General features: G+C 42.7%; 1 protein-coding gene across 2 annotated transcripts in view; it reads right to left on the bottom strand.

Annotated features, from left to right (window-relative positions):
• The window catches only part of RBL2 (RB transcriptional corepressor like 2), a 65437-nt gene that overhangs the window by 24554 nt on the left and 13130 nt on the right, over positions 1 to 27753 (bottom strand). For both annotated transcript variants that reach the window (XM_056526383.1, XM_056526382.1), the window contains exons 5-10: positions 18257 to 18385; positions 10398 to 10558; positions 8847 to 8911; positions 8585 to 8768; positions 6671 to 6837; positions 5305 to 5414 (exon numbers count right to left, since the gene is read on the bottom strand). In XM_056526383.1, the coding sequence (XP_056382358.1) occupies positions 5305 to 5414; positions 6671 to 6837; positions 8585 to 8768; positions 8847 to 8911; positions 10398 to 10558; positions 18257 to 18385 (816 nt within the window). The remainder of the gene's footprint in view (positions 1 to 5304; positions 5415 to 6670; positions 6838 to 8584; positions 8769 to 8846; positions 8912 to 10397; positions 10559 to 18256; positions 18386 to 27753) is intronic.

Here is a 27753-nt window from a genome sequence, read left to right as displayed (position 1 = left end):
GTTTTTTTTGCGTTTTTTTTCTTCAAAGTTCTAAAATCAGTCATTTTGACCTTTTGTTGTTGCTAGACCATTTTTTTTAAGTGACGGATGCAGTGGTCCCAAATTAATTATCTGCGTGTTTTTGTTTTTTGGGCAAATTTTGCCGCAACTAGCGCAAAAAGAAAAAAAAACGCAAATCTAGACCACCTCCTGACCAGGTCTAAAAAAAAAATGACTACTCCTGTCTGTTTGCCAAAACTAAAAAATCATCAGCTAAAATTAAAGAGAGGGAGAGAGAGTGAGAAAGAATAAGGTAGAGAATAAGAATGTTTAAAGACATAAAAAGTTAAAAATTAAAAAACGTGCAAAGGAAAAGTAAAGCAGTTGTCCATATCAAACAAAACAATCAGATATTTTTTTTAAAGGGGTACTCCGGTGGAAAACTTTTTTCTTATTTAAATCAACTGGTGCAAGAAAGTTAAACAGATTTGTAAATTACTTCTATTAAAAAAAAATCATAGTCCTTCCAGTACTTATTAGCTGCTGAATACTACATAGGAAATTCTTTCTTTTTGGAACACAGTGCTCTCTGCTGACGTCACAAGCACAGTGCTCTCTGCTGACATCTCTGTCCATTTTAGGAACTGTCAAGAGCAGCATATATTTGCTATGGGGATTTTCTCCTACTTTGGACAATGCTTAAAATGGACAGAGATGTCAGCAGAGAGCACTGTGCTCGTGATGTCAGCAGAGAGCTCTGTGTTCCAAAAAGAAAAGTATTTCCTCTGTAGTATTCAGCAGCTAATAAGTACAAAAAGGAATGGTAAAGATGTAAGAAACAATTAAGATTGTTAACAATGGGCAACATCTCACAAACGCATGTGCCCAAGTTTAAAAAAATATCCAACAAAGTGAATAAAGTAGTTTTTTTCCCCCTGGCCTGCAGCAAGGTAAACCATTATTTAAATGTGAGGGAGACTCTCTTTGCAGACCTTCTTTTAGTCATTAATTTGCCTTAAAATTAAAACTAGAACAAATAAAGCCAAACACACAGACAAACAAGCTCTTTAGAAGCAGGGTAGACATGATCTGAAAGCGGCGGTAGAAAATTATCTGGGTGCAGATCTGCACGAAATATATCATGGTCACTGCGACAATATGATAAATTTGGAGCAGCACCGCCAAAAAAAAAAAAAAAACGCATCTAAACAAACCACAAAAATGATCTAGCCAAGTGTAAGCCAAAAATAGAGAAAAAGAAACACAGCCGCACATCCACAATTTGTATTTTGATCTAGATGCTTCTCAGCATAAATTCAAACACTAACAGGTTGTTAGTATACATTTTGATCAAAAAGTACAAGCCCACTCGCCACATCAAGGCCACCTATTTGGAGTGGGTCCCTAACCCAACATTGGCGTAGCGCCGGGCTGTGGCCACCAACACCGCAACACCATGCCCACAGGTGGAGCAACCCAGTGGCCAGGCAGCCCCTCTGCTGCCAGACCAAGCCCCTGGCTCCGGGCCACAACACCCCACAGACTAGCATCACAGTAACAATGACCGCCGCAGTGCAACCACACAAATGTTAATACCTACCAAGTTCTCCCTGCCAGAGGGCTGGGAGAATGTTAGGAGGAAACCCATATGCAGTCTCCTACTAATTAAAAATGCCTGGGCCGAATGGGCGGAGCAGAGTGCTGGCTAAGAAAGAGGGCAGTGGTCGCCGCCCCGCGCTACGCCGGTGTTAGGTTAGGGACCCACTCTGACTAGGTGGCCTTGACGTGGCGAGTGGACTTGTACTTTTTGATCAAAATGTATACTAACAACCTGTTAGTTTTATAAACTATGCTGAGAAGCAAGTAGATCAAAATACAAATGGTGGATGTGCGGCTGTGTTTCTCTATTTGTGTTGTACATTTGTAGTCTCTCCCTTCTTCCATGGCCAGCACTCCACTCCACCCATTCGGTCCAGGCGTTTTTAATTATCAGGAGACTGCATATGGGTTTCCCCCTAACATTCTCCCAGCCCTCTGGTAGGGAGCACATGGTAGTGTTCACACTGGTGTGGCTCTCTTTGGTGGCCATTGTTTCTGTGATGCTTTGTCTGTGGGGTGGTGCAGCCCAAAGCCAGGGGCTTGGTCGGGCAGCAGTGGGGCTGCCTGGCCACTGGGTCGTTCCCCCTGTGGGCATGGTGTCTTGGAGGCATTGGTCACCGCCCGGCACTACCCCAGTGTTAGGTTAGGGACCCACTCTGACTAGGTGGCCTTAACGTGGCGAGTGGGCTTGTACTTTTTGATCAAAATGTATACTAACAACCTGTTAATTTTTTTTAAATTATGTTGAGAAGCAAGTAGATCAAAATACAAATGGTGGATGTGCATCTGTGTTTCTCTATTTATGTTGATGATCTAGCTAAGACCATTTCTTTATAGGCCTCATTCTGTTTCCGGTAAACAGAAGAATGATGTGCTTTACCAAAAAGCTCTATCTTGGTCTCATCTGTGCACAAGACCTTTTCCCAGAAGGATTTTGGCTTTCTCAAGTTCATTTTGGCAAAATGTAGTCTTGCTTTTTTATGTCGCTGTGTCAGCAGTGGGGTCCTCCTGGGTCTCCTATCATAGAGTTTCATTTCATTTAAATGTTGACGGATAGTTCGTGCTGACACTGATGCTCCCTGAGCCTGCAGGACAGATTGAATATCTTTGGAACTTGTTTGGGGCTGCTTATCCACCATCCGGACTATCCTGCGTTGACACCTTTCATCAATCATTCTCTTCCATCCACGCCCAGGGAGATTAGCTACAGTGCCATGGGTTGCAAAATTCGTGATAAAGTTGCACACTGTAAACAAAGGCAAATCTAGATCTCTGGAGATGGACTTGTAACCTTGAGATTGTTGATATTTTTCCACAATTTTGGTTCTCCTCTTAGCAAAGACTAAGTGAATTTCTCTCCTTTTTATCTGATTTTAGGTGTGATTTTTTTATATTGCCCACACCTGTTACTTACCCCAGGTGAGTTTAAAAGAGCATCACATGCTTGAAACAATCTTATTGTCCCACAATTTTTAAAAGGGTGACAATAATTTTGTCCAGCCCATTTTTGGAGTTTGGTGTGACATTATGTCCAATTTGCTTTTTTTCTTCCCTCTTTTGGGTTAGTTCCAATACACCCAAAGGGATTAAACATGTGTATAGCAAAACAAGTGTTACTGCAATCCTTTTCTGTGAGAAAATTTTAGGGGTGCCAACATTTACAGCCATTACTGTATGCAAACAAAAATAAATATAAACATATGGGGTATCGCCATGTCCGTAAATGTCCAAACTATAAGAATATAATGTTAACCGCATGGTCAATAGCGTACTCATAAAAAAATTCCGAAGTCCAAAATTGCATATTTTTGGTCACTTTATCCCCTTAAGGACCGGAGGTTTTTCCGTTTTTGCATTTTCGTTTTTTGCTCCTTGCCTTTAAAAAATCATAACTCTTTCAAATTTACACCTAAAAATCCATATGATGGCTTATTTTTTGCGCCACCAATTCTACTTTGTAATGACGTCAGTCATTTTGCCCAAAAATCTATGGTGAAGCGGGAAAAAAAATCATTGTGCGACAAAATTGAAAAAAAAACGCTGTTTTGTAACTTTTGGGGGCTTCCGTTTCTACGTAGTACATTTTTCGGTAAAAATGACACCTGATATGTATTCTGTAGGTCCATACGATTAAAATGATACCCTACTTATATAGGTTTGATTTTGTCGGACTTTTGGAAAAAATCATAACTACATGCAGGAAAATTAATACGTTTAAAAATGTCATCTTCTGACCCCTATAACTTTTTTATTTTTCCGTGTATGGGGCGGTATGAGGGCTCATTTTTTGCGCCGTGACCATTTTTGCATTGATAGGACTTATTGATCACTTTTTATTCATTTTTAAATGATATAAAAAGTGACCAAAAATGCACTATTTTGGACTTTGGAATTTTTTTGCGCGCACGCCATTGACCGAGCGGTTTAATTAATGATATATTTTTATAATTCGGACATTTCCGCACGCGGTGATACCACATATGTTTATTTTTATTTACACTGTGTTTTTTTTTTTATTGGAAAAGGGGGGTGATTCAAACTTTTAATAGGGGAGTAGTTAAATGATCTTTATTCACTTTTTTTTTTCACTTTTTTTTTGCAGTGTTATAGGTCCCATAGGGACCTATAACACTGCACACACTGATCTTCTATGTTGATCACTGGTTTCTCATAAGAAACCAGTGATCAACGATTCTGCCGCATGACTGCTCATGCCTGGATCTCAGGCACTGAGCAGTCATTCGGCGATCGGACAGCGAGGAGGCAGGAAGGGGCCCTCCCGCTGTCCTGTCCGCTGTCCTATCCCGAACAGCCCGACTGAGCTAGCCGGGAACTTTCACTTTCACTTTTAGCCGCGCGGCTCAGCTTTGAGCGCGCGGCTAAAGGGTTAATAGCGCGCGGCGCCGCGATCGGCGCTGCGCGCTATTAGAGGCGGGTCCCGGCTTCACTATGACGCCGGGCCCGCCATGATATGACGCGGGGTTACTGTGTAACCCCGCGTTATATCAGAAGAGCAGGACCAATGACGTACCGGTACGTCATTGGTCCTTAAGGGGTTATATACCCTAAAAATATGTATAAAAAGTCCCATCAAAACAAAAATTATATTGATAAAAACTTCAGATCACGGTGCAAAAAATGAGCCCTCATACTGCCCCGTATGCGGGAAAATAAAAAAGTTATAGGGGTCAGAAGAGGACATTTTTAAACGTACTAATTTTTGTGCAAAAAGTTGCAATTTTTGTAATAGTAGTAAAACAAAATCAAATCTATATAAGTTGGGTATCATTTTAATTGTATGGACCTACAGAATAAAGAGAGTGTGTAATTTTTACCAAAAACTGCTCTGCGTGGAAACTTAAGCCCCACAATTTACAAAATGGTGTTTTGTTTTTTTTTTGTTTTTTTATTTTTTATTTTTATCCCACAAATATTTTTTTGGGGGGTTTTGCCTTAGATTTTTTTGGTAAAATCACTGGTGTCATTACAAAGTAAAATTGGTAGCACATAAAACAAGCCCTCATATGGGTCTGTAGGTGGAAAACTGAAAGCATTATGATTTTTAAAAGGTGAGGAGGAAAAAACTAAAGTGCAAAAACGGAAAAACCCTGAATCCTGAAAGGGTTAAAGTATGATGTAAACAAAGCCTTAAACTCTTAAACTGGTGGATGCTACTATAAATACCTGGAACCAAAACTCATATATAAAATACAGCAAGGGCCATACCTTTACAGTGCTGACTCTCTCCACCTTCTGACATTGTGTGCTCACAAAACACGTCAAACATTTCTTTTAGGCACTTAGAAATGGTTTGTGTAGGGTTTCTGGAACAGGCACTATAAAAAATAAAAAAAAGTAAAAACACACACTATACATATGACAAGATCCTCCCAACGCTGATAATGACAGGTTTGCACTGTGGAGCCGTACAAAAGTTGCACCTAATGCCCCAAAATAATCTTTATTCAGCACTAACACATTCAGTAGTGCTGTAAAAACAATTAAAAGTAAAAACGTAAGAGACAAAAAGGGAAGCGATACTTCATATCATAAGAGCTTACAATCTAAAACTAAGCAGTGACATAGTGACTAAGTGACATAGTGCTAATCTTGCCCACTGGACCAGAATTGAAGCTGTGTGAACCAAGCACCAATCCAGTATCTGAGCCATGAAAGATATTAAGCTAGGACAGAGTACAGATCTCTATAGCTAGATCAGGTTGTGCAAACACTACGGTTATTTGATATAGCCTTCCATAAACAGATAGTCCAGTATCAAAAAACGTATGCTCTATCCTGCAGATTGGGGATAAGTGTCTTATCGCAGGGGGTCTGCTGGGACCTCCCCCAGTTTTGTGTGTGTCAACCCCACCACGAAGAGGTGGCCGACACGCCCCCTCCATGCATCTCTATAGAAGAGTTGGAGATACACAAACACTGTACCTCCAGCTCTTCCATAGAGATGCATGGAGGGGGTGTGTCTGCCACCTCTTCATGCGGTGGTCGACACGTCTCCACTCATGAGGAGCGATATGGGGGGGGGGGGTCCCAGCGGTCAGACCCCCCCCGCGAGTAGACACTTATCCCCTATCCTGCAGTTAGTGGATACGTTTTTTGCTACTGTATAACTCCTTTAGGAAAATTAGCAGTTTTGAATGCAAGCTTTAAACTGGGAATGTTTTGAGCATGTTGCAGAATGATACACACACACAGTGATTTTTTTTGGGGGGGGTTCTAGCATTTTAGTGGTCAGTTTTTATCAAAACATAGCATTGTTCTTATGCTATTACAATGGATGAAATATGCAGGATTAAACCATTAGCTGAACACTCTTTCCACCACTTCCACCATACACATACGCACTCTGATCAACTGAGCAGACATGCGTTCTGAATTGTGAGAGGGGAGTAAGGTTCCGGGAGTGGCTTATCTCAATGGAGAACAAAAGATGGGGTGCTCAAATAGGGACTGTTCACCATAATTCAAAAAGGTCATTTTTAAACAGCTAAATAGCTAAAAACACCTACAAAGTATAAATAATAATACAATGTTACACTTGTGTGTACGGTATAAATGTTAAATAAAGTCTAACCTTAACATTTGCTGTAGTCTCTCACTAGGGGCTGCTTTCAGACCAGACAGAATGGCAAACAGGCGACTGACACTGTATGTAGCGCTGGAGACGGGAGTCTGGCATGAAGAGTTCTCCTTCACATATTTCAGACTGGTAAGAGGAGTGGATATCCGTAATGACTTCATCTGTAGGGATGTAAAAGGAATGAACCTCAAGGTACTTTGAATTAGAACAGTATTTTATAATATACAATAAAGACATTCTACTTTCAAGTACAGTGGTCCCTCAAGTTACAATATTAATTGGTTCCAGGACGACCATTGTAAGTTGAAACAATTGTATGTTGAGACCATAACTCTATGGAAACCTGGTAATTGGTTCTGAAGCCACCAAAATGTCATCCAAAAATAGGAAAAAAAGTGAGGATTAAAGAAAAATAAGTAGATAACTAATATAGATAAAGCAAATCCTTACATATAAAAGTAAGAAAGATCTGCTGGGAGCTGTAAATCACTGTCTATGTCAGTGTTTCCCAACCAGGGTGCCTCCAGCTGTTGCAAAACTACAACTCCCAGCATGCCCGGACAGCCATTGGCTGTCCGGGCATGCTGGGAGTTGTAGTTTTGCAACAGCTGGAGGCACCCTGGTTGGGAAATCGTGGTTTATGTAGAGGACAGGAGCTTCTTCAGGGTCCTATACAGTACACCCAGGGTCCCAAATGGAGCCACCCTTACTTGGTGTCCAAAAGGAGCAGCTAACCCTGGCACAGGTAAGGAGTAGTACAGAACTTGTAGTTCCTCCCTGTACTGTAGGGGGCGCTAGCAGACACCAGTCAGTGCACAACTAAGGGTCTATTCACACAGCAGAATTTTCGGCTTGCGGAATTCCACCTCAAGTTAAAGTCCATAGACTTCAATAGGATTCTGCACTCCCCAAGTGTAAATGGGAGTGCGGAATCCCATAAGTCTATGGGCTTTAATTTTATGTGAATAGACCCTAAGGCTAAGTTCAGACTACGGAATTTCGGCCGGAATTTTCGCTTTGAAATTTCCGGCAGAAATTCCGCTTACTATAATGCATAGTGCAGTGAATGGTTTTCCGTTCACAAATTCACACTTCGGAATTTGTGAAGCGGAAAATCCGGATGAAAAATCCGCTAGAAAATTTCCGCCTGAAGAAAGGGGTTGCTCTTTCTTCAGGCGGAAATCCTAGAGGAACACATAGCAGTCTATAGGAGACTGCAGTGTCCGCACGGTCTTAGCGCCGACTAATTCAGTAGGCGCAGGTGGAACTCGGAATCTCCGGGCGGAAATTTTCTGCCTGGAGATACGGTAGTCTGAACCTAGCCTAAGGGTGCGTTCACACGGAGTAATTCAAGAGGAATTTACTCGAGTAATTCCTCTTGAATTCTCCGCTACAAATTAATGCCCATCTCCTCTGCCCATTGACTTTAATGTTATTTCCGCTGTCCTGTTCACACTGCGGAAATACTGCTAGCAGAATTCTGACGCTAAATTCCGTTCCGCTTGAAGAGAGAACATGTTCATTCTTCAAGCGGAATCCGCTAGCAGAAATCAATTGAAGTCAATGGTAAAAAAAAAATTCTGCCCGACATCGTTTTCGCACGGAATTCGCGGGCAATTTGCGCGGAAATGGCTGGAAAACCCTTCACTTCTTTCTCCCCCATGTCCACGCGCAATTCCGCCCGCAAAAAAAATTATTTTTTCCGCCCGTAAATTTTTCAGCGTGAATTACTCTTCATTTACTCAGTGTGAACGCACCCTAACAGTCAATAACATTATGGGAGCTGGTTGAAGAAAAGAAACATGAACTTACATTTTGCTTCCAGAAGGTACTGCTTAGAGTCACTGCACATGTCCTGCTGCTGGACAATTGTTACCAGCGAGACATACAATGCAGAAAGATATTTACCCTGTCAAAGTGCTGCTGTAAATGGTAGGACACCTGCGCCCGCTCTGTGGACTCTGCGCCCAGCTCGGCATTCAAGCAGCGGCCTACACTTCCAATCTCTTCCTCTGCATCCTCCAGGAAGACTCGCTCATCCAGATGACCGGCAGAAAGAACAAACACCTCATAGGCCTTATTGATGGCTTTCCTGCAGAACATTAGATGCAAAGCACAATGAATACTTTACCTCTGAATACAACACATAACAATAAGAAATGAAACTTACAAACTGTCTGCAAAATGTCCAGGGTCCAAAAATCCTGTGAGCGATTCAGATTTTCCTTTCAGTACCTGTGTATCAAAAAACACAACCGTATTACTGTCCTCAATTCTCTGGATACTGTAGTTACTACACCAAAGGAAAAATGAAGTTATAAGCGGTGGACTCCATCATCACATGGCCAGCACAAAGCCTCTAGTGATTAATATCTCAAAGAAAAGTGCTGAAGTAGGCACAGTGACAATAGTAGCCACAGTGACAATAGTAGGCGCAGTGACAATAGTAGGCAGTGACAATAGCAGGCACAGTGACAATAGTAGGCGCAGTGACAATAGCAGGCACAGTGACAATAGTAGGCGCAGTGACAATAGTAGGCATAGTGACAATAGTAGGCACAGTGACAATAGTAGGCACAGTGACAATAGTAGCCACAGTGACAATAGTAGGCGCAGTGACAATAGTAGGCAGTGACAATAGCAGGCACAGTGACAATAGTAGGCATAGTGACAATAGTAGGCATAGTGACAATAGTAGGCACAGTGACAATAGTAAGCACAGTGACAATAGTAGGCATAGTGACAATAGTAGGCACAGTGACAATAGTAGGCGCAGTGACAATAGTAGGCGCAGTGACAATAGTAGGCGCAGTGACAATAGTAGGCGCAGTGACAATAGTAGGCACAGTGACAATAGTAGGCACAGTGACAATAGTAGGCGCAGTGACAATAGTAGGCGCAGTGACAATAGTAGCCACAGTGACAATAGTAGGCGCAGTGACAATAGTAGGCACAGTGACAATAGTAGGCGCAGTGACAATAGTAGGCGCAGTGACAATAGTAGGCGCAGTGACAATAAATAGTATGCTCAGTGACAATAGTAGGCACAGTGACAATAGTAGGCGCAGTGACAATAGTAGGCGCAGTGACAATAGTAGGCGCAGTGACAATAGCAGGCATAGTGACAATAGCAGGCATAGTGACAATAGTAGGCGCAGTGACAATAGTAGGCACAGTGACAATAGTAGGCACAGTGACAATAGTAAGCACAGTGACAATAGTAGGCACAGTGACAATAGTAGGCACAGTGACAATAGTAGGCACAGTGACAATAGTAGGCACAGTGACAATAGTAGGCATAGTGACAATAGTAGGCACAGTGACAATAGTAGGCACAGTGACAATAGTAGGCACAGTGACAATAGTAGGCACAGTGACAATAGTAGGCACAGTGACAATAGTAGGCATAGTGATAATTTGGTAAGTGGCTTAGGCTCTCTATACACTCTCATGTATAGATCAGTCTGCACATCTATCCTTGAACTGAAAAATACTGCAAACGACAATGAATCTCAGAACCTTAAAGGGGTACTCCGCTGCTTAGCGTTTGGAACAAACTGTCACGCTCCCTCCCATAGACTTGCATTGAGGGGGCGGGGTGTGACATCATGAGGGGGCGGGGCTATGGGGTCACAAGCTCCCGCCGCTGCCGACTCCAGCGTTTGGAACAGTTTTTTCTAGTTCTAAACATAAAAATCAAGGGAGAAGAATCTTACTATACCTTTTTATCAAACAATTTATGTATATATGGTTTCCAAAAGTGTTCTTTAATGCCTTTGACTTCCAGAAGTAAACCTTGGTGGAGGCAGCAGAGTGTCTCGATGATGCAGGGAGGCTCGGAAGGTGGTTTGAAATCTTTGCTGGAGAAATCTTCAGGAAGGCCTTTAGGAAGTAGAGGAAGTAAATTATACGTAATGGAAGGTCATTACACAGGTAAAGAGAAACACAAGTAAATGCCTGGACACAGGTAGTCTGTATTTCTCATATATTCCCAGATATGTTTTTTTTTCCCAATGTAAAATTTTACTTTCTAAATGATTAAATAACCTTGATAACTTGCAGTTTTTCTTCTGGCCTAGGTCTTATAATAAGAGGAGACTTCCTGTACTGTACAGACCATTTTCCTGAATCATTGTCTTATTGTAACAGACAGGAATACAGTGAAAAGTGACACCAGTATATAGATAACACAGAATCACAAAATTCGAAATAGGTGATCGGCAGGGGGATTGTGCAGGGAGGGGGAGAGGAGGAGTCCTGACCAAGTCTTACAGAGCATGCCAACAAAACTCCCCCATAGAAGTCAATGAGTTCCCGCTAATATATTCTTTCTTATGTCCATGTTGCTGTTGTAAAGAATATCTCTAAATTATTATAACAGAGCAGAAGCTCAGGCAATATGGGTAAAATCTAAAAATAGAATACATTTCAGTATCAGGCTCTGTTAAAGGGGTACTCCGGTCCTCAGCGTTTGGAACAACCTGTTCCGAACACTGGAGCCGGTGCCGGAAGCTCGTGATGTCATAGCCCCACCCCCTCATGATGTTACACCCCACCCCCTCAATGCAAGGGGGTACTTTAAGTTTAAAAAAAATTACATTTTTTTTCTTTTAAACTTATGCAACACAGGGCTCAAATCCTACAGCAACGTGTGGGAACTGAGTTCCTGCACTTTTTTCACAGCAGGAACGCCATTCCCATTAGAAGTAGTCCTTCAGGACCAGCTCTTGAGTGTAATTCTTGGATGAGTTCCCTCACTTTTTTTCACCAGGACTTGACCCCTGATGCAACACATACTGTCCTCTAAATATAATACTTGCCGAAATCCACTACACCAAAATTTTTACCTCTGCTACCAAGAAGTGACTTTTTCCACGGGCAGTATTATTATGGCTGGGTTGTTGATCTGAGAGAATATCATATCTTGTGTAACTGGCTTATCTGCATCATATATACATTGCAAACTGATGTGCCCTGATGTTCACATACAATTGCTTACATCTGACTATATGTACACAAATATATATATATAAGAAAAAATTTAAGAGGAACCTCCCTTTAATAAACCCCAAACCGGTCATTTTGTCATATGGAGAAAGACCATTTTGAAGAAACGTTCCTTTATGTCTTAATATTAGCTTTTAGACTAATTAACCTGTTACATGATCCAGATTTAGAAATCCCTTTTTTGGCTAAACAAAAGCGCCACCTAGTGGTTGCAGACTCTGGAACATAAAAAAAAAAAACAGGAATTGGCCCTATTCACACAGCGGAATTTCCAAGCGGAAAAATTCTGTTTTGAAATTCGGTCATAGCAGACTTCTATTATTCTGAAAGGGATTCTGTTGCACTGTGCAAACGGCAGTATTTCCACGGCACTGAAACATCAATCACGGAAACTCTAATTCAGGGCATAAAAAAAAAAAAAAGCCTAAATGATTGACTTTTGCTAGAAATTTGGGTAAAATCAATAATAAATTCTAGAGATGAGCGAATGTACAGTAAATTCGATTCGTCACAAACTTCTCGGCTCGGCAGTTGATGACTTTTCCTGCGTAAATTAGTTCAGCTTTCAGGTGCTCCCGTGGGCTGGAAAAGATGGATACAGTCCTAGGAGACTCTTTCCTAGGAATGTATCCACCTTTTCCAGCCCACCGGAGCACCTGAAAGCTGAACTAATTTACGCAGGATAAGTCATCAACTGCCGAGCCGAGAAGTTCGTGACGAATCGAATTTACTGTAAATTCGCTCATCTCTAATAAATTCCCCCAAGTGAGCTAAAAAAAAATAAATAAATTAGAGCATCCCCACAGCAGGTAAAAACAGAAATATATGATCTTATATAGCTTAGGTCTCCAAACTGTGGACCTCTAGCAATTGCAAAACTGCAACTCCCAGCATGCCCGATATCCTAAAACATGAGAGCTAGTACCACGCAGAGCAGCTTGTAAAGACTGATTTAATACTATATAATAATAAAAATTTTAATAATTATTTTATTTACATAGCGCCATACAAATTTACACATTAAATATTCAAACAGGAGGAGTGAGGGCCTGGGAGCTTACAGCAGTGTTTCCCAACCAGGAAGCCTCCGGCTGTTAAAAAACTACAACTCCCAGTATGCCCGGACAGCCGTTGGCTGTCCGGGCATGCTGGGAGTTGTAGTTTTGCAACAGCTGCAGGCACCCTGGTTGGGAAACACTGGCTTATACACTATGAGGAATAGGGTTGAGACAAAAGGCAGAAAGTGTGTTACTGATACAATGGTCCAGCCATACAGGAGGGTGAACCAGTCACTAGCTAATTTCTGAATGTTTAAAGGGGTTATCCAGGAAAATACTTTTTTTTATATATATATATATATATATATATATATAAACTGGCTCCAGAAAGTTAAACAGATTTGTAAATTACTTCTATTAAAAAATCTTAATCCTTTCAGTACTTATGAGCTTCTGAAGTTAAGGTTGTTCTTTTCTGTCTAAGTCCTCTCTGATGATGACACCTGTCTCGGGAAACGTCCAGTTTAGAAGTAAATCCCCATAGAAAACCTCTTCTAAACTGGGCGTTTCCCGAGACAGGTGTCATCAGAGAGCACTTAGACAGAAAAGAACAACCTTAACTTCAGAAGCTCATAAGTACTTAAAGGATTAAGATTTTTCAATAGAAGTAATTTACAAATCTGTTTAACTTTCTGGAGCCAGTTGAGATATATATATATATATATATATATATATAAACGTTTTTTCCTGGAATACCCATTTAAGTGCATAGAAAGTAGGTGGAGATTGTTGAATATGGAGCTTTTGATATCTCCAAGACCCAGAGGCCTCAAAAGGGCAAAGTGGTAGTAGTGGAGACCAGTTAGGGAATGTTTTAGGCCTGCTCGAAGAGAAGTGTCTTTAGGGCAACTTTACAGGGTTTTTCCGTTTTTGCATTTTCATTTTTTCCTCGTCACCTTCTAAAAATCATAAAAACATTTTACATTTTGCACCTAATATTCCATATTATGGCTTATTTTTTGCGCCAACAATTCTGCTTTGTAGTGACATTAGTTATTTTACCAAAATATCCACGACGAAGTGGAAAAAAATTCATTGTGCAACAAAATAGCTTGGGCTTCCGTTTCTACGTAGTACATTTTTCGGTAAAAATGACATCTTATCTCTATTCTGTAGGTCCATACGGTTAAAATGATGCCCTACTTATATAGGTTAGATTTTGTATTACTTCTAAAATAAAATCATAACTACATGCAGGAAAATGTATACGTTTAAAATTGTCATCTTCTGACCCTTATAACTTTTTTATTTTTCCGCATACGGGCCGGTATGAGGGCTCATTTTTTTGCACCGTGATCTAAATTATTTAGCGGAACCATTTTTATATTGATCGGACTTTTTGATTGCTTTTTATTCACTTTTTCATGATATAAAAAGTGACCAAAAATATGCTATTTTGGACTTTGGAATTTTTTTGCGCGTATGCCATTGACCGTACCGGGAGGTGATTCTTACTTTTATTAGGGAATTTTTTTTTGCAGTGTTATAACCCCCCCTGGTGGCTATTTCACTGCACATACCGATCTCCTACACACATCACTGCCATGCATTAACATGGCACAGATCAGTGTTATACGTGGTCGACTGCTGGATTTCAGCCTTGGAGCAATCAATCGCCGATCGGATGCGACGGAGGCAGGTGAGGGGACCTCTGCTCGCGTTCTAGCTGATCGGGACATCGCGATTTCACCTCGATGGTCCCAATCAGCCCGACTGAGCTACCGGGAAGCTTTTACTTTCATTTTAGTTGCGGCGATCAAGTTTGAATGCCGCGTCTAAAGGGTTAATAGCGCGCGGCTCAACGATCGGTGCTGCACTCTATTAGCCCAGGGTCCTGGCTGTCATTAGCCGCCGAGACCAACCCAGTATGGCGCAGGGACACGGGCTGACCCCGCGTTTTATACCGGGAACTTTAAAACTTTGGGTGTTGGGGTTGAGTCCGAGTGATTGAGGCATCGCATTCCAGAGAACTGGTGCAGCAAAAGCAAAGTCTTGGAGACGGGAATGATTATAAAAGATGTTAGTATTAGGTCATTGGCAGAGTGGAGAGAACGTGTCGGATGGTAGACATGGATGGGAGAGCAGATGTAGGAGATGCAGAGGGCATGTGTAGGATGATAGACCGAGTTTGGAGAGGAGATGTAGGAGGTGCAGAGGGCATGTGTAGGATGATAGACCGAGTTTGGAGAGGAGATGTAGGAGGTGCAGAGGGCATGTGTAGGATGATAGACCGAGTTTGGAGAGGAGATGTAGGAGGTGCAGAGGGCATGTGTAGGATGATAGACCGAGTTTGGAGAGGAGATGTAGGAGGTGCAGAGGGCATGTGTAGGATGATAGACCGAGTTTGGAGAGGAGATGTAGGAGGTGCAGAGGGCATGTGTAGGATGATAGACAGAGTTTGGAGAGGAGATGTAGGAGATGCAGAGGGCATGTGTAGGATGATAGACCGAGTTTGGAGAGGAGATGTAGGAGGTGCAGCACTGGGGGGAGCTTTGTGAGTTAGAATAAGGATTTTGTACACTATTCTAGACTGAATAGTTAACCAGTGAAGTGACTGACACAGGGGGAAGGCATTGGTGTAAAGGCTGGAGAGGAAGAGGGGTCTGGCTGCGGCATTGAGGATGGACTGGAGAGGGGAGAGTTTAGATAAGGGAAGGCCTAGTAGTAAAGGTGAGAATAAATCAAAGCAATGTGAGTTTCAGCAGTTTTAATAGTGAGAAATGAGCAGCTTCTGGAGAGGTTTTTGAGTTGCAGGTGACATAAACGTGACAGAACCTGAATATAGGGAGTGAAAGACAGATCAGTGTGTAGGATAACTCCAAGACAGCGAACTTGCTGCTCGGGAGTTATGGTATTACCACCAACCAAGATGGAAATGTCAGGGTTAGGTAGATCAGTCGATGGAAAAATACAACAAGTTCTGTTTTAAAAAGATTTAGTTGCAGATATAAGGAGGACATGATGTTTAAGACAATCACTGATATTTTGTAGGAGTGAGGGGGTGATGTCAGGGGAAGAGGTATAGAGTTGAGTGACATCAGTATGGAGATGGTACTGGAAACCAAATCTACTGATTGTTCTTCCAATAGGGGATGTGTAGAGAGAAAAGAGGAGAGGACCCAGGACTGATCCCAGAGGAACCCCAACGGCAACGGGAAGAAGAAGAGCCGGAAAAAGAAGCAGTAAAGGAGTGGTCAGAGAGGTAGGAGGAAAACCAGGAGAGAGCATCTGTATATATTTATATATGTTCTCCAGCTTTGTTGAGCAATTTTTGTACATCATACTAAGTGAACAAACAAGGGGTGCTAACCCTACTATGTGTTATTCTGTAACAATCGCATGCTGCACATCGGTCTTTCCTGCCTCAGTTCCTTTAAAACATATTTCTTTGAGCTAAATTCTGGCATTTTTATTTAGTCGTCTGAGCCTCACGACTTATCATTTCCTCCCAGATATTTATCTTTGTCTGCAACCTCCGTCTCTCTTATCAGGCATTGCCATACACTCCTAGTAAAGTCAGTAAAGTTCACAACTTTCATCCTATAAAACTGTATTATGTTAAATGAAATGATTCTATAAAATGACTTATTAAAAAAGACTGTTACTAAACAAAGTGTCATCTCAGGAGTATAACAGACTACGGGCAGCTTACATAGTCTATAAACCAAACCAACACCCTTTAATAGAGAAGAATAGACATTAAAAGAGAAGAGTTTACCTGATCGGTATGAATGCTGGATACAGTTTTAGTGGAGGTTTTTTTTTCAAGTCTAAACAAAAGCCGCAAGGAAATGCTTGGAACATATCATACTCCACCGACAAGGGAAAAGTGCAATTGCTGACTCAATGGAAAATTGTGAGAGTAATTGTTTGCATGTGTCTATGGGTTCTCAAACTAAATCAGTATAAGCAGCTCTACCCAGAAATAGGGTCCTGTGCTATAGGACAAAGGGGTCAGTGTCATATTTTACTTTACTGGGAAGACTACAAACCTAAAATTAGGAATTTAAGGTTTGCAACACTGATCTTAAGACAGAATGTTCAGTTTTCCCTAGAAAAGCTCCTAGAAATGAACTTTCTCATATTTAACTCCTTCCTGCATTATGACGTGAATGTGTGGCACCAGAATCTGAGCCTTAGCATACCATACGTTGCTGTGATTATACAGACACAGTGGTTATGCCCAAGTGCTTTCCCGAAGGAGTTGGCGATTAGCTTCAGCCCTAAATCAACAGGCACCTCATAAAACTCTAAACCAAGCCTTTTAGGGTTATCTGGTGGGAGGAGAGGTAGGGTTTCTTCACTATGGCCATTGTGTGGGATATAAAAAAATAAACCGGTACTCACCACCAGCGCTCCCATGGTGCCTCCATGGTGTCCTGCTCCAGTCCCCTATGAGATTGTTTTTCTTAGCTGCAGTCTGACTGAAGGGCAAATCGCTATCTGCGGCAGGATGACACACTGGGCCTGGGTGCTTCCCGGGCCCGACACGTCAGGATACAGCTCAGAAAGAATATTGCATCGGGGGATCAGATCAGAACACCAGAGGTTTATTTTTTATATCAAACACAATGGGCATAGTTAGGAACCCCCCTCCTGCTGGATAACACCTTTAATAGTGGCTTAAACTGAATGGTGTATTTTATATGTCGGAATGCTTGCAACATTTGTTCTGCACAAGTATCCATGGAATATATGCATTATTTATGTCAGACTGTATTTTTTAATTTACTGTTGATCCAATCTGCCATGATTTCCTACCTGACTTCAATAAAATACTACCCACTACACTAAAGGCATCCCCTATTCAGGATGATGTAGTGTTGCCCTTGTCAAAAAGAGAGACCTGAGGCTTACTTTGACAACTCAGTGTCTGCAAGTCCTAGTGAAATAAGATGCTACTCAGGATGGTCCCATCTTAGTATCTCTTGGGCTCATTGCACTTATGCTAGAGGAACTGGCCTGAGGATAAACCACGAGATGAAAAGTGATAAAACAAGCAGAAGGGCCTCCTGGATCATGGGGTAGGGGTCTGTTGCCCGCACTTCTCTATGTATGGCCTTGAAGTAACATATGGGAGCTAGGTTGATTACCATTTCTAGGGTTTTACATTTAATCATTTATCTTTTTAAATACATATTTAACAATTTTCAATACATGTCCTATTAAATGGGTACTCCCAACAAAGGAATTCACTATAGTTGTCTGATACATCTAGGTCCCAACACAGAAATGTCAAAACTCTGGGGACCCTTATCCTGCCAGATTGTATCACCACAATGTGTGCCACTCTCTACATTCACTTGCTTGTTACCATAACTCTAACAGAAAAGGCAAAGCTACACAAATGCTCCATTTTGTCTCTGAGTATAGTGACTGGCTACCATGCCAGATGGAACAAGTGTTATGGAACACTTGACATAGATGTGGGCATATCCTGTGGATACATGTGCCGTAAATGTCTATAATTGGAATAGCCCGTTAACTGTGTTTCTTTCCTTTAACAACTTCTTACCTTGAAAGTTGGGGTTCAGGAGCTCTCGACGGTTAGGACACAGCAAGGCATTCCCATACACAAGGTCCAAGGCGCAGAGCAGAAGATGGTATGAATTCACCAGATCATCGCTTATCATTGGAAAGTTTCCTACAGGCAAAAATTAAGAGGATGTCTATAATGGTTTAGGAAAGTTAAGACAGTGCAGGTTTTAGCCTTACAGCGATATAGCTATTTACAGTAAGATTACAATATTGTTAGTGAAAATTGTTAATTAATATGACACTTGCCCACACAGATGGCCTCCATAGGCAAATACATGGGAATAGAGTTGGCACTGGCTATCCCAGAACAATGTGCTCTTGTGACACCTGTCAATCGTTTTGATGTCCAGGGATCCGTTTCCAGTGCCCAATGTTGATATGTTTGGCATTGTGCACTTTGTATTGTGCAGCTGATCAGCCATGGTAACATAAACCCTGATGATCCCAATAACAGTCCCTAAGTACACATTGCTTCAAGAAACATACTGGGACTAGTTTATTTTTACTGTGGCCAACTAAGTACATCTTAGACCTGGTCCCAGCTCACCATTCTCTACTTGTAACTCACAACACTGGGAACTTGAAGCTGACTTTATCTTTGGGCTCCATCTTATGAGGATAAAGCAGAAGGGATCCTCGACTACAGAGAGGGAAGGAGATTAAGCTTTCTAAAGAGATGTTCAGTCCACTCCCAATAGCACACAGTGAGTGTGGGATAGTACACTGCAGCACAAAGGCTTTTTATTAAGGAACGTTAAATGCATCATTTTTTCAGTGCATTTCTACATGTTCTCCTTTAAGCTTGGGGGGGGGGGGGGATGTACATACCCATAACAATAGCATAGTTTATCACAGAGTGCCACCTGCACGTGTTTTTACACACTGCCTATGTGGGTTTCCTGTGGGCACCTCAGTTTCCTCTCACCATCCGAAACATAGTGTAAGAGATTAATAATCCCATGAAATTGGTCCTACATGTGGTGGTTATACATGTGCTTTTGCATTTCAATGCTCTAGGGAAACAATATTGTACATTCTCATGGAGTCTACACATTAAAGTGAACAAATCTGTGGAATCTGATGGGGAATTATACACTGAAAAAAGCGCAAATATAAAATGGTCTAGTGTTTGCAGCATTAGAAACCTGGGGACTAGGGCTGCACAATTTGGGCAAAATGTGCAACTACGATTATGGGGTAAATATTGTGATTTCAATCAGTGAAATCCCCCCATTTCACATTACCCCAATTTAAATTCTCCCTCACCCTTTTCACATCTATCCTATTTCATGTCCACTCCCCCCATTTCACATCTACCCCATTTCATGTCCATATGTCTACCCTCCCCTTTCACATCAATCCCTCCCCATGTCACATCTCACCCCATGTCACACATATCTGCCACATGTCACATCTCCCACCATGTCACACCTATCCCCCACATGTCACATCTCCCACCATGTCACACCAATCCCCCACATGTCACATCTCCCACCATGTCACACCTATCCCCCACATGTCACATCTCCCACCATGTCACACCTATTCCCCACATGTTACATCTCACCCCATGTCACATCTCCCACCATGTCACACCTATTCCCCACATGTCACATCTCCCACCATGTCACACCTATTCCCCACATGTCACATCTCCCACCATGTCACACCTATCCCCCACATGTCACATCTCCCACCATGTCACACCTATTCCCCACATGTTACATCTCACCCCATGTCACATCTCCCACCATGTCACACCTATCCCCCACATGTCACATCTCCCACCATGTCACACCTATTCCCCACATGTTACATCTCACCCCATGTCACATCTCCCACCATGTCACACCTATTCCCCACATGTCACATCTCCCACCATGTCACACCTATTCCCCACATGTCACATCTCCCACCATGTCACACCTATCCCCCACGTCACATCTCCCACCATGTCACACCTATCCCCCACGTCACATCTCCCACCATGTCACACCTATTCCCCACATGTCACATCTCCCACCATGTCACACCTATCCCCCACATGTCACATCTCCCACCATGTCACACCTATTCCCCACATGTCACATCTCCCACCATGTCACACCTATCCCCCACGTCACATCTCCCACCATGTCACACCTATTCCCCACATGTCACATCTCCCACCATGTCACACCTATTCCCCACATGTCACATCTCCCACATGTCACATCTCCCACCATGTCACACCTATCCCCCGCATGTCACATCTCCCACCATGTCACACCTATTCCCCACATGTCACATCTCCCACCATGTCACACCTATCCCCCACGTCACACCTATTCCCCACATGTCACATCTCCCACCATGTCACACCTATTCCCCACATGTCACATCTCCCACCATGTCACACCTATCCCCCACGTCACATCTCCCACCATGTCACACCTATCCCCCACATGTCACATCTCCCACCATGTCACACCTATTCCCCACATGTCACATCTCCCACCATGTCACACCTATTCCCCACATGTCACATCTCACCCCATGTCACATCTCCCACCATGTCAAACCTATCCCCCACATGTCACATCTCACCCCATGTCACATCTCCCACCATGTCACACCTATCCCCCACATGTCACATCTCCCACCATGTCACACCTATCCCCCACATGTCACATCTCCCACCATGTCACACCTATTCCCCACATGTCACATCTCCCACCATGTCACACCTATCCCCCACATGTCACATCTCCCACCATGTCACACCTATTCCCCACATGTCACATCTCCCACCATGTCACACCTATCCCCCACATGTCACATCTCACCCCATGTCACATCTCCCACCATGTCAAACCTATCCCCCACATGTCACATCTCCCACCATGTCACACCTATCCCCCACATGTCACATCTCTCCCATATTATGTTTATCCCTGGTTTCAAGTCTTTCCCCCTTTTTATTTCCACACACCCCCATTTCATTTCCACACCCCAATTTCAAATCTAATTATTCATGTCCACATCTCCCACACGTCACATCTCCTCCATTTGTTATCTATCAGCCATTAATGTTGTGCTGGGGTGAAGGAGAAACACAAAAAAAAAGATGCTTACCTAGCCCCGGTCCCCTGTAGGTCTGCCGCGGGTAGCTGGTTGCACTTACAGGACCTTACAGGCTCAGCCAATCACTGGTCTGACATATGACACTGCTGCAGCCACTGATTCGCTGAGCCTGTAAGGCTTGTATGTGAAGGAGGATGCACAGACCGCACAGAGGAGAATGGGATCTGCGGCAGACCTACGAGGATTGGAACTTGGCGAACATGAGGTTTTTTTTATGTTTTAGCACAGTGTTTCCCAACAAGGGTGCCTCCTGCTGCTGCAAAACTACAACTCCCAGCATGCCCGGACAGCCTTTGCAACAGCTGGAGGCACCCTGGTTGGGAAACACTGACTTAGCATTTTAAATTTTTTTCATAGTGCTGCTTTTTCCAGGATGAAAGTAAAGACCTTTAAACAGCTTCATAGAGATTCACACGTTTAGTTGCCCGCTGTGAAATACTAAAAAAAAAATATGTAGCCGAAAACCATATGCAAAGAAAGGAAGTCAGACGTCAATGGGGGAGATTTATCAAAGCTGTCTATGTCCCGCATCAATATAGACCAAACTACAGAGGGTTAGGCTGGTCTATTGTGCGCCTAATGTATCAAAAGGTGCACGGCCCTTGATAAATTCTGTGCACAGACTTCATGATCTATGCTTTAGACTGTATGTAAACCTGTTCCAACATGGTCTGACATTTCGGCGTACTTTCAGCTGATGCTACTTGTCACTGAAAAGTCGCTTTTGATAAGTTCAGCACCAATGCATTTTTCTGACTAAAATAGACTAGAATGCATCATGTTCTAAAAATCCTCTAAAGCAAAAGTTGCAGAAAAGTCGGACATATTTAGACTGCGACTTTCTGTGTGACAAATTTAGACAGGAAAAAAACAGTCTAAATCCTTTGATAAATATCCCCCAATGTGTTTTTTTACTTTAACCCCTTAAGGACAAAGCTATTTGGGGCCTTGAGGACATAGTGACTTTACTGCAATTCACCAAAGTTAAATAGTCCTATCCAAAAAATGCATTAGAGAGGAAAATACTGTGCATTGGGCAAGGGCTACAGCATGAAACCACATAGTTGTAGAATCCAGCACGCTTCAGTATAAAACTGACAGGCAGCTGATTAGACCAGGCCCCTGGCATACCCAGAAGGCATTGGGCGCACCAGCCATTTATCTCACAACCGGGTAATAAAAATGTTGTTGACGGACCCCATAGGGTGATTACGGGGGACTCTAGTTGTCAGGCCCACACATAACCCACCCCCTCCACACACACGCCCGCAAGAACAGGCGTTTATTTCCAGTCTAGTGGATAAGTAATAAGTTTTATTTCCCTGCAGTATCCCTTTAACTTAAAAGTTATTATTAACCTGACACTTCATATAAGAAACCACTTGATCTTCGGTTTCGACGGTTTGACTACTGGGACCCCCACTGTTTATGAGAACAGAGAAAAATTGCCCCCATGAATGAAGAGAGTGCATCACAAATGTGTGGCTGGCCTTCCATTCCTTCTTGCACACGTTTTGGAAGACATGGGCCGACATTTATCATTGTCTTTAGACTGTTTCTTGTGTCTAGAAAAGGCGCAAAAAAAAAAAAAAGCGCAAGCACAGTTTATTTACGCCTTTTGGTTTACACATTTCTGCTGATATTGAGTTGCAATCCACTGATTTTGGCAATACACATGATATGGAAGGGTTTTATGAACTTTTTTGTGAAAAGGCACAAAAAAGACGCAAAGCCACTGAAAAGTCTCTAAAACTACACCAGCCTAGCCTTAGCTTAGCTTTTTGGTGTATGTGAAGAGAGAAATAAAATAAAAATGTGACCTGTACAAAATTTATCAAATACTCTGTGACCATTTACATTTGGTGCTCCTACACATTACCAGCACACAAAAAAAAAAGCTGTAGAAAAATGCTTCACTTACACCTACAATGATAAATGCCGGCCATTAAGCCAACTTCCAATGTAAGAATTAAAGGGGTATTCCAGGAAAAAACTTTTTTATATATATCAACTAGCTCCAGAAAATTAAACTGATTTGTAAATTACTTTTATTAAAAAATCTTAATCCTTTCAGTACTTATGAGCTTCTGAAGTTAAGGTTGTTCTTTTCTGTCTAAGGCTGGGTTCACACCACGTATTTCAAATACGGTAACCGGATACGACCGTATCCGAAACCGTATGCATAGAGAATGCATTGTAAACCGTATTCCAAATGTTGTGTACGGTTGCATCGGTTTTGCCTCGGATACGGTTTTGCCGATTTTTCAACCGTAGGCAAAAACGCTGTCGACCACGTTTTTGCCTCCGGTTGGAAAACCGTATGCGAACCGTATGCGGTTCTTTTAACATTGTTGTTTATGAGAACCGTATACAGAATTTAAGAATACGGTTGCACACGGTTTTTCTAATCCGTTTTTGGAGTTGACACATGCGCAGAAGGAATTTCAATAGAACAATAGTAACTTTATTAAATTGCTGGAAAACTAATTCCAACAAAATAGCAAAACCGTTGGCAAAAACTGATGCAAACGGATAGAACCGTACGGGGAAAAACCGTATACGTTTTAATTTGGAGTCATACGGTTGTATATGGTTGCATACGGTTTTTGCCATACGTTTTTTAGCGGAAAACCGTATACAGTAACCGTATTTGAAAAACGTGGTGTGAACCCAGCCTAAGTCTTCTCTGATGACACGTGTTTCGGGAAACGCCCAGTTTAGAAGCAAAACCCCATAGCAAACCTCTTCTAAACTGGGCGTTTCCCGAGACAGGTGTCATCAGAGAGCACTTAGACAGAAAAGAACAACCTTAACTTCAGAAGCTCATAAGTACTGAAAGGATTAAGATTTTTTAATAGAAGTAATTTACAAATCTGTTTAACTTTCTGGAGCCTGTTAATATACATAAAAAAAGTTTTTCCCTGGAATACCCCTTTAATTCAGCCATGTCTATACGCAGCAGAAACTAAAATAAGCATGTGGCTTTTGCTGTAAATTTCTGGAAAACGGGCATTAAAAATGCTTGCATTGGCAGCATTTCCTCAAATTCACATACATTTTATTTTATAACTTATAGTTGTTGCTATTCTGCACACAAGAAATCTGCTGCATGGTAACACAGAATTTAAACAGTATTCAGTCTTGCCATTTTCTGTGAGTTAAAGGGGTAATGAATGAATAAAAACAAAAAAAAAACAGAGCTAATTTCTTCTAAAACAGCCCTACACTTGTCATCAGGTAGTGTGGGGTATTATAACCTGGCTCCATTAACTTTAATAGAACTGAGCTGATATACCACGTACAACCTGAGGATAGGGGTGGTGCTGTTTTTGGAAGAAATCAGCTCTGCTTTTCTAATCCTGGATACAGTCTGGAGTCTGACTCCTCCACTGAAACAACATGAGGACATGAGCAGAATGAGGGTATATTCGCACGGAAAACACTGGTGGACATTCCGTACATTTGAATAATCCGGCGGGCACAAGGACTGCTCGAAAATGCGGCTTCTCATAGACAGAAATGCATTTGCGAGCGAAATCTGCAAAACGAATAGACATGTCTGTGGGATTTCCAACGAGTGAACAGTGCAGCAGAATCCCATTGAAATCATGTCCGCCGTGTGAACATACCCTTATGCAGAGGAAAATCTGGAAGGGCCTTGGTCCCAATGGGCTGAGTCCCAAGTCCCAGTTATGTCCTAGCGCCCCTTTTTACTGGACAGGAATGGATAAAGTTCTAGAAAAGATGTTTTAACATTTATACAATTTGCGCACAGAGGCTTAGGTCACTCGGCATTTGCATTATGTTCTTATACTATCCATGCGATCTCTGGCAACGTACTGTATAATGCAGTGTTTTCCAATCAGGGTGCCTCCAGCTGTTGCAAAACTACAACTCCCAGCATGCCCGGACAGCCTTTGGCTGTCCGGGCATGCTGGGAGTTGTAGTTTTGCAACAGCTGGAGGCACTACGATTGGGAAACACTGTTATAATAGAACACACGCCTTATAATCTATATAAATGGTATTATTATTATAATATATTAATATTGTATAAAGCCATATCAGAGCATACAGACCAGGACAGGGGAAATACATGCTGCACCCCACCTACCAGCCAGAACATAGGACATACCTACCAGCTCCAAGGACTGGAGGGTCTGCAGACAGCCGGGGTCCTGAAGCAGCTGTCACACTGGCTGACAAGGAATCGGAGTGTCTGACAAGGAAATAGTCCCTCATTGGTCACTGACTAAAGGGAGTATTATACAGACAAGCCCAAACTTGTCCTGTGTATGTCTGGTTGCCAGGATCTGACTAGCAGTGATGCTGAGCTTGGTGCCTGCAGAACAGGGGTAAGCGAGTAGCCCATGGCTACCAGAAACGGGGAGGGTGGTATTAACCCATTCCCCACCACAGGCAGCATTTCCTCTTTACCATAGGAGACTCCAGTTTCAGTGTTTCCTAGATATCTGGAATGTATCATTATGGAATTCTTTACAATGTTTATTTGGCTGTAATCCCTATATGTCAGCTCTGGGATTACATAAGTAAATATAAAGAAATAAAATATAAATAAGTCAGTATAAACAAATAATTACTGTTAAAGGAAAACAGTCAGCTTTCTCCCCCCGCTCTAACCAGCGGTACTGGCTGGTAATGCGGGGGACGCTGATCAGTTTGATGCCTACCGTGCCCAGATCTGCCGTAATCTTAAATTTTTGGTATATGCTAATTAGGTGCTAACAGGCACAGGTCGGGCTAACTGGCACTCTGACGTCAGCGCCGCCCAGCTCATCAATATTCCTCCCCTCCCTCCACCTCTCCCTCTTCATTACAGAGCGGGGAGAGGTGGAGGGAGGGGAGGAATATTGATGAGCTGGGTGGCGCTGCAGTGACGTCAGAGTGACAGTTAACGCCACCTGTGCCAGTTAGCACCTAATTAGCATGAAGGGAAAAATGATGATTATGGCTGAATGGCGGGGCGGATCCGGGCACGGTAAGCATCAAACTGATCGGCGTCCCCCGCACTAGTAGCCAGTACGCTGGTTAGTGCGGGGGGAGCAATCTGAAAGTTTTTCTTTACATTTCTTCTAAAATTCTGCAACAGTGTACAGCATTATGAGAGTACAGAGGGTGCAGTTGCGCCAGAGTTATCAACATGTCGCATAGCATTTAATACCTTTGTTGGAAAATGAACCTTCACGGTCAATGACTGTAACTTCCCTGAGTGAAGACTTTTTTCTCTGTGGCACGTCATCTTTTCAGGTGTGGTCAGGCTTTGCATGTGATCAGGCGGACCACATAACGCACCCAGGATCAAAAGTTGCACTTAGTCAATTGCTAACCACTGCAAAAGTTTTCTAAACTAGAGCACTTTTGGAATTGCTCTACCCAGAAAGTAGCAAGACATTTGCACAAAAAGTGCCTGCGCCAAAGATAGAACAATAAACACCTCTAAGTGGCATGATTAATTCCCCCCCAAACTCTCCTGCCTGAAAACCATTAGTCTATCTGGGAACACTTCCTTTCTGATCCTAATTGGTGATCATCTAAGCTTTTCTTGAAGCCATCGCCTGTTCATGTTGTGACCAGCTCCTGACGGGACTACTCTCTAGACTTACTTTACAGTCTTTACAGAAAATTAAGTCTTGTTGTTTATAGATATTTAATCTTTTTTTCTCCAGACAAAAAAAAAATGTGCCCCGGATCCTGACTAGTAGTCTTCCCTGCTATTGGCCAGCTGTGCTTTTGATCACAGCCACACAGTCTGATAGGTGTGGTGCGAGGTACGCGATGCCCCACCGCTGCCACGCCCACCCCCTGTACGTCAGCCCTGGGACCGCTGTGTGATTGACCGCTGTGTGACTGCGCTAGTGCATTGAGGAGGCAGACGGTGGCAGGAGTGAGCGCTTGCCTGGATAACAGGTGGCGGCGTGCATGAGCTGAAGGGCGCATGCACTGGGATCTGTATGTCAATCACACAGTGGTCCCAGCGCTGGCATACAGGGGGTGGGTGTGGCGGGGCAACGCGTACCTCGCGCCACGCCTATCAGACAGTGTGTGGCTGTGATCAAAAGCATTTTTGGGGTGATGAAAGCCTGCAAAAATAAGGTAAAAACACACCATCTGCATACAGTACAAAGGCTGTGTGCAGGTTATAGCACCCAGAGTTCATGACAGCTGCGCTTTAAATCTATGCCTGCAACTCTTGGTAAGGGACCCAGGCTGACATCACAGGGGAATGACACTGGCCAGGGCTGACACAAGAGCAGTGCTATCAATGAGGGGCCAGAGCACAAGTAGTTAAAAATGGGACCCAACAGCTGCTGCCCCTGTTAAACACTGCAAT

The sequence above is a fragment of the Hyla sarda genome, chromosome 6 (assembly GCF_029499605.1).
Source record: "Hyla sarda isolate aHylSar1 chromosome 6, aHylSar1.hap1, whole genome shotgun sequence".
Taxonomy (NCBI): domain Eukaryota; kingdom Metazoa; phylum Chordata; class Amphibia; order Anura; family Hylidae; genus Hyla; species Hyla sarda.
Note: the sequence above shows the minus strand (reverse complement) of the source record. Positions and strands in the feature narration are given on the sequence as shown.